Below are 13,396 nucleotides of genomic sequence, written 5' to 3' on the forward strand. Positions count from 1 at the left end.
ACAGTGCATACTGCTTGAAGCGTTTTTGACATTAATTTTTCAGAACTGTCTTCTCAAATTATTTTTTCAAAAATTACTATAGAAAAAGAGCGTCCACGTAGGAGCTTTTTCAGTACTTTTGCTGACAGTGCATCTTGCTTGAAACGTTTTTGTCACTATTTTTTCAGAACCGTTTTCTCAAAATTAATTTTTCAGAAACTACTATAGAAAAAAAATCATTCTTGTCAATATAATTTTTTCAAGACTCACCCTTAAACCATTTTACAAAAACCCTAAAACCTAAACACAAAATTATTTTTAAAAAATCCTAAACCCTAATTTAACTAATTTTTTTTAAAAAAAATTCTAAACCCTAATTTAATTAATTTACTTAAAAACCCTAAAACCTAAATTAATTAATTTTTTTTAAAAAATTCTAAACCCTAATGTATTTTTTAAAATCCTTAAACCCTAAACAAATAAATTCTTAAATTATTTTAACAAAACCGTAACCCTAAACTACTAAAACTCTAAAACCATAAACTTTAGGTACTAAACATGCAAATAACCCTAACCTTAAAAACACGGGCTCCCTAAAGAACGCATTTGGCTGATTTCCCCTTAAAATGCTTCAAAGTGGACACGTTTTAGCATTTTTGGTCAATTCTAGTAAATAATAAATAAAGTGACCCATTTTCGTAAATAAAATAAGAAATGGGCCTTTCTTGGTAAAATAGCCAATTTATTTACCCATCCAACCCATTTAGTACAAGGAAATTGACAAGTCTATAAATACCCCGCCTATTTCTCTTTTCTTCTTTCTCAAAATCAATAAAATTTCCATCTCAATTGTTTTTTAATTTTGTAATTTTTTATAAAAAATATTTTTAAGATTTTGTGAAACTAATTATTATTTTGTGATTATTTGAACCATGAAAAGATTAAATTATTCGTATTCAACATAATTTAAAATTCTTAAAGGCCAATGAATATAGTGTAGATTGCTTGAAGATTATTGACTTATATGTGACATTTGCGATAATAAAGTTTAATATGATACTAGAGTTGTTTGCCGCCTTACTGGAAAGATATATACAAACTCACTGAACTTTAGACTCATTGATGTCACGGTATCTTTAAAAAATTAAACGTAAGGTATCCTTCAAAAAAACCTATTTTAAAAATTAACTTGTATACACGTATATATATATTTTGATGAAATATAAGAAGAGGACAAAGCCTTAGCAACAATACGATTAACGCGACTTGATCTCAGGCCACATCTAGGACGGTGAACACCCTACCTATGAGGCCAACTAAATAATAAATGCAATAAGAAAAGATTATATTTAACATTAAATTTAGTAGCTTAAACAATTCTAAATTTATTGCTAAACATATTTATGATATAGTTAAAACGGTGGTTAGCAATTTTGTCCGAATACACTAAAATATTTACTAATTTGATTATTAATGGATATTGTTTAAAACGTAAATCACTACATAGCTTGGTTCTAGTTGCACTGGTCATAAGGTGAGTCGTAGCCCCTAGGGTCTCTGTTTCCGTTTCTGTGAGCTTTTTCAAAAACCCAATGGGGATAGGTACTTCTATTGCTAAATTAAACTGCAACTATCTCTATCTCTATGTTTGCAGTTATTGAATTCAAGTATTTTTCTCAGGTAAATACCTCCTAACCAGAAGAGGGAGAAGAGCAAGTTCCTCTGTTGAGAAGAAGCTGTGAGATATGATCATAACCCATAATTTTAGCCATGTATAGAGGAGAGATCCCAGTTTTGGTCTTAGCATTTGCATTGGCTCCATTATCAATCAATGCTTGAACCACCTCTACATCCCCACCTTCCACGGCCATATGCAAAGCGGTGTGGCCCTCATTGTCCTGGCGTTCTAAGTCCAATCCCATTTCTACAAGCACCAACACCACATCCTTGTGGCCTTTTATGGCCGCTATATGCAGCGGTGTCAAGCCGTATTGGTCTTGGAAATTCATGGAACCACCATTTTGTAAAAGGGCTTGCAGCCGCCTCTTGTCTCCATATCTTGCCGCCATCAACACTTCCTTTCCACGTTCCATAATCTCCACCATCTCATCCTGCCATCATCAATAACAACTCACTTTTCCACTAAAAAGCTTCCATTGAATTTTCAAGGTGCCCAGACGTTAAGATACTTGATTATTAGTATATTTTATAAAAATGTTTTGTTAATGCTAAAAATATAACAATTTCGATATAGAATCATAAATGCAAAATTAATTATTTTCAAAGGTGTTAATTACAAATGATTAGCGTTATAAAAGAATATTTCCTTCCATGAAACTATATTTTTTATATTCCCAAGTTTTTGATCGAGAAATGGAATTCCCTGCCAAATTTGAAAAACCAAAACTACTTACATGCCCCTTATCACGAGCATTATCAAGAGCTGAATGGCCACGATCGTCGCAAATTGTGGGGTCCGCATCCAATTGTATCAACATTTCAATCATCCTACGGTTCCCATTAGCTACAGCTCTGTGAAGTGCAGTCCTCCCATCATTGCTCTTTGCATTCTTCTCCGCACCCGATTCTAACAACATCTTAGCACACTCGATATTTCCCTTAGTCGCCGCCAAAAGCAATGGCGTTCTGCCTTCTTTGTCTCTCCCATCCAACGTCTCCCGTCTCCCCTTCCTTAACAACGTCTCAAGGTCAGCCGTCCGATCGAGTGCTACTGCCACGTGTAACTCATTCCATCCTTTAGATTCCCACCGTGGGTCCACCTGATAAAATCCCACATTGCTGTTATTTGCATCTTCTTCTTGATCCTCACGCGAGCCTGTCCTTAAACCCGCTTCAAGCAGCAAATTCACCATGTTCTCCGAATTGTTATCCAACTGAGTCGCGACTCGGAGGAGTGACTCAGCTTCTTTCGTAGATAAATCATACAAAACCAATTTCTGCCGCTTGATAATGTTCTTCACTGCCTCAAAGTCCCCGCGGCTAACAGCTTGTTGGAGAAGAAACGGCCCAACAAAGGCGACCTTGAGCTTGATGTCCTGAGTGGGTCGAGTTGATAGCCAAGAAATTACCGAGCCGGACTGATTTGAGCCATAAGAGTCGAGGTCGAAAGGGGCAGTTCTGATGAGGAAACGATCGGAATGAGAGCGAGGAAAAGTGGGGGGGATGTGGTCTTGGGGTTTAAGGATGATTTGGAGGGCAATATGGGAAGAAGGAGGAACGAGTCCACTGGGGGGATTAACAAGGAATTTATGAGGTGAAGAAGTCTGGACTTTGAAAGCAACTGGGGAAGAAGGGCAAAGGGATCTTAAAACAAGGTTAGAACGGCATTTGGTGTTGAGAATGAAGTTTATGCGTACTTCTGCCTCTGAAATTTCAACGAAATTTTCCATTGCAGATGAAGTTTATATATGTTATTGCGAATAACTAACCAAGGTGTAATTTAGCGGTGAAGGAACAGAGATATAGCAGTTGAAATTAAGGGAAGTGTCGACTGAGAATTGTTTAGCTTGCATGTGATCTTTGTTTGGGGACGATATTTGTTGTCGTCTGACGCTTAGTTCCCACCTAAGCTTGCATGTGATCTTCGACAAAATGAGTCGTCCTTATCAAATATATTTTTAATATCTTTTAGAAAAGAGAAGTTTATATCAGACAAAGAAATAGAAATTGCTTTTAAATAATAAAATTGTGCCAATCAATGCTAAACCATTGTATCAGTATTTTTTTAAAAAAAAAAAAAGATAAGATGAGCTTGAGGAATTTTATATCAAGTAAAAACAAATAAATTGTGAGGGAGACAGCACAACCATATTCATATTTAAAAAAAAATAATAATAATATGTAGATATTTTTTTATTCCTTCAAAGATATAGAACAAAATGTCCAAATCCCTCTATTGGATGACCTTTTCTATACGATTTACACCAAATATTAGAAAAAAAAATGAGAGGTAAATGTCAAAAGTCTAATCCTTCTTCCTTGCAAATCGAAGAATAAAGTGGGAGTTGAAGTACCTTGGTCCGTGTTCCTTGCATTTAGTATTTGGGACGCCAAAACCCCTTCTTCCCAACAAGAAATTGGCCTTCATAAAGGCGTGTCGACCACTGTAGTGATCGCAGTACTGGATTCAGCTTCTGAATGGTTTCCATGGTGTCTTGAAGTAACAGATATCCACCAGGTCTCAGTATGCGATCCATTTCCACAGCTACATCTATAATGTTACATCTGACAGACAGGTTCAAAATCTCGCATCACCATTCTACATTATTCACTCTTTTTCAAGTACAAATCAGAGCAATAGATCATTACTTATATACCTCTCTTGACGGTTTTTGAAGAGAAAACTGGAATGCAGCAGATCATATGTTCGAGGGTACGTACTCAATGACTCGCACCAGTCATGATAGATTCCGATCAAGCCCCTTTCGAAAATAATGGACAAGGTATCTTGTGCATCAATTGGTACAACATTCATCACCCAGAGAGGAAGCTCATTAAGTGCCGCCGCAAACCTGTAAAACCACAATGCCTATGGTGTTGTAAGATTTCTTTATGACAGAAACCTGTAAAAACATAGTTCTATTTCTTACCCTCCATAACCAGCATTCATATCCATCACATTTCTTAAACTAGCCCAGTTTATAGCTAGAGCATCAAAATAGACATCAGATACAAGTGCAGCCCAATGTTTGGTGTCCTCATTGAATATAGCTTGGGCATCTGCTTCAGCTGGAAGGCTTTGAGGCTTATTCCTAAGCCTGTGGGGCCATGGTGAGGGCCAGCCAAGCAAATTACCGTTGCTATCAACTGGAAGTCTGGAAGTACAATGCCTAAGAGGCTTGTACCTGTCATTGTGAATTAGAAATCTCAAGAAGCAATTTCAACATAATTAGAAGGTAGCATCTTTTATGCCAACATTATTTTAGGACAGAACACTCTGTCTACACATAACAAGTGGCACACAGAGCTGTGAACATGTTGAAGCATGCCTTTCGAGTGTAAGCAATGTAATAATATTATATATTAGATCATAAAAGATTACCATGAGACTTCCTTCTTAGTTTTCTGATCACATAATGGTGGACGTTTTGTTCTGTCGTGTGCATAACAGGAATATGAGGAAGGCTTTTGATATATTACAAGCCCAATTTCAGTTGAATCAAAATTGTCACGTTTAGCCACAACCTTCCAGCAGATTGATTGTGTCAAAGCCACCATAGCTGTAATATATACAGAATACCAGAACAACATGGCACATTCAGATTCCACTAACAAAACGGTGAAAACAAACAAGAGAGGAAAGGCCAGGGAGTTGTATCCTCACACTTCCAAACATAACGATCTCTCTCATCGTTTCGATAAACTGGTGTAGCAGACCATACAAAGAATCCCCCAGGCCTCAGAATCCTGTTCAGCTCCAATAATGGTTTCCCACCTGCTTTTTGCATTTAAGTCTCAACAATTACATCATAAGATAGAAAAAGGAAAACTGTAACAATGAAACTAAACATAATAACATGGTACCATCCTCTTCCCAATGAACTCTGCATCGTGCACAATGTATCAAGTCATATGCATCGTCTGGAAATGTCAACTTTTTTGAACCGATGACAGAAAGTGTAGCTGGAATTCCCCTCTCTAAAGCAAACTGTATCTGAGCTTCATGTTCATCCTTGGGGGCAAATGACATGGTAACCACATCTCTGTCCAGCAAATAACCACCAAAGCTAGCAACGCCACACCCAACATCTAAAACAACCCTAATGTGCTCTCCCCATTTAATGGCCGGTACTGTCTACAGAAAACCAAAAAATGAACTAATAAGAAGGTATTTATGGAGTTGCAGTCTTCAATCAAGTTCAGACCAAAACAGATGAACAAATGAGTAGTGAAGTGTTAATATGCAAAAGCATAGGAAAACTAGATTTGATACCTCTGTAATGAAATCAATATAGGCAGTAACCCCATTCTTAAATTGAGTACCACCTCCAGGGAAAACAAAATAATCATCGGATTTACGCACCCAATTCTGTTCTTTCTTGTATTCTACAAGCTTAGGATGAGGAACGTTGCTATACCAAATCTGTGGACGTGTAAGAAAAGTCGTATCACCAATATATTTAGTGAGTAAAAGCAAGCTTAAATTCACTCAAATTTTCAAAAAAAGGAAAAAAGAAAAATTAAGATTACTATCATAAAAACCCAACTTTACATGTCATTTAGCTCTTAGAAACTTACACAAATGAATCAACCATTCAAGAGCTGATATTTATTAAATAAATAAATTCCCATAAAAGAAAGTGTTTAACTTTCATTTTTGTAGAAAGAAAGTCACGTATCTTTTATCGACAACTTTATTAACATATTACAACATGATATGAAATCATAGAATTTTCGTTTTTCAGTTTAATAAATCACTCGGAATTCAAATTTTAGGAATAATTAAACCTAATATCAGACTTTTAAAATGATTTAGAGTCAGTGATTGAAAATCTAATAATAACAACCAATTAAAACAGATCCAGGAAAAAAAAAAACAAAATCTTACCAAAAATAAAAAGTAGCAGTATCAAGCAAACTCAAGCTCACCATGTCCCTGCTCTGAGGCCATTGAACTGGAACCTTATAACCTTTAGGCAAAGGCACCAAACACCTTGGAGGCCGCTTCGGACAATGCCTTTCCCTGTGTTCCAAGTGTTTCTTGGATTTCAATTGCTTAATCGCTTTGGAATTATCCAAACAGGGAATATAATCCACCGTCACGGATCCTAATCTACAGGCTCTCCACCTTATATTCAAACTGACGTTTAAGTCGAGGTGGTCAGCTGGCTGGGTTTCGAGCTCCAGTTCCGTCGGGAATTGAAGGGATGAGGATCGTGAAGGAGGGGGAGGTGAAGATACGGAAACGTGGATGTCGGAGGGGAGAGAGAAAGCGAAAAAGAAAGGGCAAGAGGTGTAGGTTAAAAGGAGGAATGCAAAGGAGATGAGGAGGACTGATGCAAGGCAAAGGAATGAATATTTTCGTTCACTCAACAGCACGGATATCGGCATTTCCTCGTCTTTGCTTTTGTTTGGATGGGAGAGAAATTACAAAAGGAATGAAAGAATGTTTGTTATCATTCAGAATTGAAAACGTATATTTATTTAGTTCTGTTTTGTAATAGTCAAAGGTGCTTTGATTCGTTCAGCTGCAGTCGCTGCCTTTTTTCGTTTTGTTAAACGGAATTCAAACAGAACGAACCAAATAAATAACTGAAGTATCGGGGCCGGACGATGAATAAGAATAGTGGGTTTTATGACGGGCTACTATGCTATTTTGCCTTGCTTAGCTTATAAAAACGTACAATTATTAGAATATAAAATAAAAAATTTGCCAACCTTGGGATTTCGAACCCCACGAAAATAGAAAAAGCGCCCACCGTGGGGCTCAAACCCACAACCACAAGGTTAAGAGCCTTGCGCTCTACCAACTGAGCTAGACGGGCTACTACGTTATTTTGCCTTCCTTATTAGAAAATTAAAAATGCGCCCACCATGGGGCTCAAACCCACAACCACAAGGTTAAGAGCCTTACACTCTACCGATTGAGCTAGACAGGCTACTATGCAATTTTGCCTTGCTTAGATTATAAATACATAAAATTATTAGAATATAAAATAGAAAATTCGCCCCCCTTGGAGTTCGAACCCCAAGACCACAAGGGTAAGAGCCTTGCGCTATACCGACTAAGCTAGACGAGCTACTATGCTGTTTCACCTTGCTTACATTTATAAATACGTAAACTTATTACAAGATAAAATAAAAATGCTCGCACCCACGACCACAAGGCTGGTTAAGAGCCTTACGCTCTACCGACTGAGCTAGACGGGCTACCATGTTCTCAAAGTATTTAGTTTATTTATTGATTACTTGAAATGTGTTCCATGGTTGTTTTTATTACAACAGGCATTGATTCAACTTTCTTATCATTCACTTTCGAGTCTAACACTTAAGCTAAGTAGGCTTCATAACCTTTCTTTACATATTTCCGTACTTTCATTACAGATATCACATCTGGTAGTCCATTCCGATCACTGGACTCAATTCGAATTATCTCATACACTTTAAATTAATGACTTTTCTTTTACAGTTCACAACAGCATCGTGCAATGTTAACCAGTCCATCCCCAAAATTATATCAAATTCGTCGAAAGGCAATACCATTAGATCAGCAGGAAAACAGGTATCTCGAATCATTAACGGACAGTTCTTGCAGACTTTATCAACTAAAACACTTTTGCCTAAAGGGTTCGATACTTTAACTATAAATTCAGTAAACTCTACAGGCAAATTCTTATTGTGCACTAAATTCATACAGATATAAGAATGCGTTGATCCAGGGTCTATCAATGCAATCACAAAAGTATCATAAAGAATGAAAGTACCAGTAATCACGTTTGGTGATGAGGCTTCCTCACGAGCTCGGATAGCATAGGCTCTGGCAGGTGCTCTAGCCTCAGATCTAGCAGCAGTATCTCCAGTAGCTCTTTGATCACCACTTGCATTTTTTGTGCTTCTGGAAGATCTACCTCTAGCTGAGGTGTTACTCGGTCTTGGACTCTGCAAATTCTCTTGCTCAGCAGGTTCAGAACAATCTCTTATAAAATGATCCAGCGATCCACATCGGAAACAGACTCTGTCATTCAATCTACAATTCCCCGGATGTCTTTTACCACAGTGTTTACATTCAGGTCTCTCAGATCAAACATTTCCAACACTTGCAACAGAAGTAACAGGGGCTCTGGTGTTCAAATACGATCTAGCTCGGTCTTGGTTCGAATGGCCCGCATTAGTATTTGAGTGGTTCTGACCATCTCGGAATTTTTTTGATCCAGACTGAAAGGATTTACTCGAAGAGCTCTTTCTAGCATCTCTAGCTTTAGAATCAGCTTTTCTTTTCTTTTTAATTAATTCTTCAGCTTTACATGCTCGCTCAACGAGCACTACCATTTCTTTAATTTCCAGATTTCCAACTAATAGACTGATACCCTCGTTTAATCCACCTTCAAACCTTTTGCACATTATTGCTTTGTTTGATACACATTCCCGAGCATACTGGCTGAATCTCACAAATTCTCGTTCGTATTAAGTAACGGACATACGGCCCTATTTAAGCTCGAGAAACTCTTTACATTTCTGATCAATAAATCTCTGACTAATGTATTTCTTCCGAAATTTAGCTTGGAAGAAATCCCAGGTAGCCCGTTCGCTTGGAACCACAGATATTAAAGTTTTCCATCAATGATACGCCGTATCTCTCAAAAGTGAAACTGTGTATTTAACACATTCTTCTGGATTTAGAGACATTTCATCAAATACCCGTATTGTATTTTCTAACCAAAATTTGGCTCTTTCAGTATCATCATTCGTTGTAGCTCGGAATTCTTCAGCCCCATACTTTCTAATCTTATCAACCGATGGTCTATTTAGCGGAACCGAATTCACAAAAGTCACGACAGGAATCTGAGAAGGATTAACCGGGGGTGGAGGTTGTTGTACAGTCGGATTGGTTCTAATGTATTCGGTGAACCATTCATTCATCATCTGATAGAAGGCTTGCTTAGCCTCACTATCACGGCTACTCATAGCCGATCGTGAATCATCTTGTACAGCCCCTTGCGCGAGAGCAGGCACATTGCTTTCAACATCGTCAGCTACAGCTCTGTCGGGATCCATTTGCTATATAAAAACACATCTCAAAGTCAGGAGTCATCACACTATCACAGATTCAAATATATGGCATGTATAGCTAGACTCATATACACTATGGTAGTCCTAGAACCTACTAAACCATAGCTCTGATACCAATAAAATGTAGCACCCCTATCCCGAAACCGTAATCGGAATAGGAAATGGGAGTCACCGGACAGACAGAGCGTTTCAGAGTAACACAAATTCACATATATAAAATAATATCAATACATAAAAATTCATCCACAATTCATCCATTAATATGGCCTAGGAGACCTAAAACGTACATTTAGGGAAGATCGGAACTAAACCGAACCCATTCAGAAATTTCAGAACTTAATCAATATTTTCAAAATTGACCAAGTCACACGCCCATGTGACTAGGCCGTGTAACTCACACGGGTACAAGACACACCCATGTGGTTCAACCGTGCGAAAAAGAGGTCCTATACTAACTTTTTAACATGGCCAACAGACACGACCGTGTTCCATGACCGTGTAAAATTTAGCTAGCTACTGACTTTCTCACACGGCCACAAGGCATGCCCGTGTTCCCTGGCCGTGTGGCACAATACAGGCTTGGTTTAAGCCAATTTGCCACCCTTTAAGGGTCCAATCCTACCAGCATTAATAAGCAACATTTCTAACCAATTCCATGCTCAAAGATGACCATTTCATATTAGAACATAACACATTTCAAAATATGCATCAAAACTATGCACAAAACTTAACATTTGCTAGCCAATTGACATGGCATAACATATATATACAATTCAAAACTTAATACATAAACATTCTAGCCTATACATGCCATACTTAGCAATATTTACACTTTCAAAGGTACCAAAAAGAGCTTGATAGTGTGGTGATAATCCTCAACTATCCCGAGCCTTTAGTAGCTACGATAACTGTAAAACAGACAGAAATCACACAGAGTAAGCTACGAAGAGCTTAGTAAGTCAAGTACAAATTTCCAACTATTATAACATAAAAATAATAGTAAATGGCCAGATTTCACAACCGTCTCATAGAATATTTCCTTACTTCACAGAAACATAGTCCCTTTCTATTCAGAAATCTAGTACGATACAAACGTACCTGTATGAATTCTACATTTCATATCTCATACTTTATCATCAGACAATCCAGAAACGGAATAAATATTCACAAACAAGTACAATGCCGACGTCCCAGACGTGGTCTTCCATGTAATTCAGTATCGATGCCTCTATCCCAGACTGGGTCTTATACGAAAACAGATACGATGCCGATGTCCCAGACATGGTCTTACACGTAAATTTCAAATCGATGCTGTGTCCCAGACACGGTCTTGCACGATAATTCAAGTCAATACCAACGTTCTTTTATCAGGCTCTCAAGGCCGTCCAATGCAGATAACAGTTTATAAACACAGAATTTAATCAACTTAACACATAAGTGTAGTTTGACTTACCTCGTTTGGATTTCAGATGAAAATGAGTCGACTATTCGACTACTTTGGACTTCCCTCGATCTAAATCTGATTTTCTTTGTTCTTGATCTAATTAAATCTAAATTCAACCATTCAGTCATTTATTTCTTTCAAAAATAATCCATGAACACGTATTTAGAGTACTTTGCATTTTAGCCCTTTAATTTCAAACTTTGACAATTTAGTTCATTTTTCACCAAATCACAAATATGCAAAAATTCACCAAAACTATAGCCTGGCCGAATATACATGGCTTCTATACAAGCCCAATTAACACATTTAATTTACAATTTAGTCCTTCAAAACCTCATTTTCACAAATTAGCTCAAATAGCTCATTTCATTAAAATTTCAAGAACAAAACATATAACTCATCTAACAAGCCTTCATAATTCATCCAAAAACATCACAAAAGTCATGATATCAACAATGGCATTTCATGAAATATTTAATAGAAATAGAAATTAAGACATGGGTTTTGAAGAACACGAAGCAACGATCACAGAAACGTAGAAATTACCAAAAACGGAACAAAACGAACCTTGAATCAAGCTTGAATCATGGCCGAATGCTTCAAACACCCAAAACCTCTCTTTTCTTTTTATTTTTTGTGGAAAAGGATGAAATAAATGGACTTTAACCTTTGTTTTATTTAATATAACATAAATTCACCTTTAACCATTTTTCCCTTCATTAATATACCTTAAAACTTACCAACTACATGTCCATAATTGTCCACCATTTAAACAAAATGTTACAATTGACATGCAAGGACCTTTATTATAAAGCCAAGACAAATAGGTGCTTTATCATCTAGCACTCAAGTTTTATACTTATCGCGATTTAATCCTTTTTCGTAATTAAGCATAGAAATAGACAAATTAAATCACAGAAATTTCACAGATATAAATTCACATATCACAGACATAGAAAATAATATTAAAATATTTTTCAAACTCAGATTTGTGATCCCAAAACCACTATTCCGACTAGGGTCATAATCGGACTGTTACAATTCTTCCCCTTAGGGATTTTCGTCCCCGAAAATCTTAACGTTAAACAGATTCGGATATTGATGTTTCATTGCATTTTCAGGCTCCCATGTAGCCTCTTCTACTTCATGTCTATGCCACAGTACTTTGACGAACGAAATTCTCTTATTACGCAATTCTTTAATCTCATGAGACAGAATACGAATCGGCTTTTCTTGATAAGTCATGTCAGAATGGATTTCAATATCAGACGGAGAAATTACATGCGAAGGATTAGATCTGTACTATCGAAGCATCGATACGTGAAATACAGTATGTATCTTTTCCAACTCAGATGGTAGCCTCAATCTATAAGCAACTGGCCCAACTCGTTCGGTGATTTCATACGGTTCGATGAACCTTGGACTCAGCTTGCCCTTTTTGCCAAATCAGAATAGTTTCTTCGACGGAGATACTTTCAGAAACACTTTATCACCGATCTCATATTCGAAAACCTTTCGTTTTAAATCTGCATAAGACTTCTGACGATCAGAGGCTGCTTTCAGACTATCTAGGATTATTTTCACTTTCGGTTCTGTATCTTTTATTAGATCAACACCGTAAATCTTATTCTCACTGAGCTAAGACCAGTATAACAGAGTTCTACACTTTCTACCATATAAAGCTTCATACGATGCCAATTTAATGCTCAATTGAAAACTATTATTATAAGAAAATTTAATCAAAGGTAGATATTGTTCCCACGTACCTTCAAACTCAAGAATGCAACATCTCATCATATCCTCGCGTATCTGAATAATCCGCTCAGATTGATCATCTGTTTGCGGAAAGCAGTACTGAAATGCAATTTAGTACCCAAAGCATTTTGCAATTTCTTCCAGAATCGCGATGTAAATCTCGGATCCCAATCTGACACAATCGACGATGGTATACCATGGAGTCTTACAATGTCAAAAATATAAAGCTCAGCTAACTTATCAAGTGAAAAATCAGATCGCATTGGAATAAAATGAGCTGATTTCGTCAAACGATCAACTACAACCCAAATTGCATCTTTCTTTTTCGGAGACAGAGGCAAACCTGGAACAAAATCCATGGTCACTCGATCCCATTTCCACTCTGGAATCATAATCGGTTGTAATAATCTAGATGACACCTGATGTTTAGCTTTAACTTGCTGACAGATTAAACATCTCGAAACAAAG

At 37.0% G+C, this 13,396-nt stretch overlaps 2 protein-coding genes, 1 long non-coding RNA gene and 2 other non-coding genes across 6 annotated transcripts; 1 reads left to right on the forward strand and 4 right to left on the reverse strand.

The window, feature by feature from the left end:
* Positions 1-1,421: 1,421 nt before the first annotated feature.
* Positions 1,422-3,430, reverse strand: LOC107960068 (protein VAPYRIN). The gene is made up of 2 exons (XM_016896274.2): positions 2,394-3,430; positions 1,422-2,090 (listed from the first exon to the last, which is right to left on the reverse strand). The coding sequence occupies exons 1-2, from the start codon at positions 3,387-3,389 to the stop codon at positions 1,671-1,673; spliced, it is 1,416 nt and encodes a 471-aa protein (XP_016751763.1). The 5' UTR covers positions 3,390-3,430; the 3' UTR covers positions 1,422-1,670.
* LOC107960067 (probable methyltransferase PMT22) lies at positions 2,555-7,251 on the reverse strand. 2 transcript variants are annotated; one of them, XM_016896272.2, is made up of 8 exons: positions 6,589-7,250; positions 5,933-6,082; positions 5,524-5,794; positions 5,324-5,434; positions 5,042-5,219; positions 4,590-4,844; positions 4,317-4,511; positions 2,555-4,224 (listed from the first exon to the last, which is right to left on the reverse strand). In XM_016896272.2, exons 1-8 carry the CDS (start codon positions 7,048-7,050, stop codon positions 4,035-4,037), a joined length of 1,812 nt encoding a protein of 603 aa, XP_016751761.1. In that variant the 5' UTR covers positions 7,051-7,250; the 3' UTR covers positions 2,555-4,034. The 2 variants fall into 2 exon arrangements, with proteins under 2 accessions (XP_016751761.1, XP_040968439.1); XM_041112505.1 differs by lacking the exon at positions 4,590-4,844 and having other exon boundaries at positions 4,035-4,224; positions 6,589-7,251.
* Positions 4,024-5,694, forward strand: LOC121229139 (uncharacterized). Its single transcript, XR_005926731.1, has 2 exons — positions 4,024-4,997; positions 5,111-5,694. It is a non-coding gene; the product is annotated as an uncharacterized lncRNA (long non-coding RNA).
* A 160-nt stretch (positions 7,252-7,411) lies between the features above and the next one.
* Positions 7,412-7,484, reverse strand: TRNAK-CUU (transfer RNA lysine (anticodon CUU)). Its single transcript has one exon. It is a non-coding gene; the product is annotated as a tRNA-Lys (tRNA).
* Positions 7,485-7,525: 41 nt separating this feature from the next.
* TRNAK-CUU (transfer RNA lysine (anticodon CUU)) lies at positions 7,526-7,598 on the reverse strand. Its single transcript has one exon. It is a non-coding gene; the product is annotated as a tRNA-Lys (tRNA).
* Between the last annotated feature and the right edge of the window lie 5,798 nt (positions 7,599-13,396).

This window comes from Gossypium hirsutum, chromosome A05 (assembly GCF_007990345.1).
Source record: "Gossypium hirsutum isolate 1008001.06 chromosome A05, Gossypium_hirsutum_v2.1, whole genome shotgun sequence".
In the NCBI taxonomy this organism is placed as follows: domain Eukaryota; kingdom Viridiplantae; phylum Streptophyta; class Magnoliopsida; order Malvales; family Malvaceae; genus Gossypium; species Gossypium hirsutum.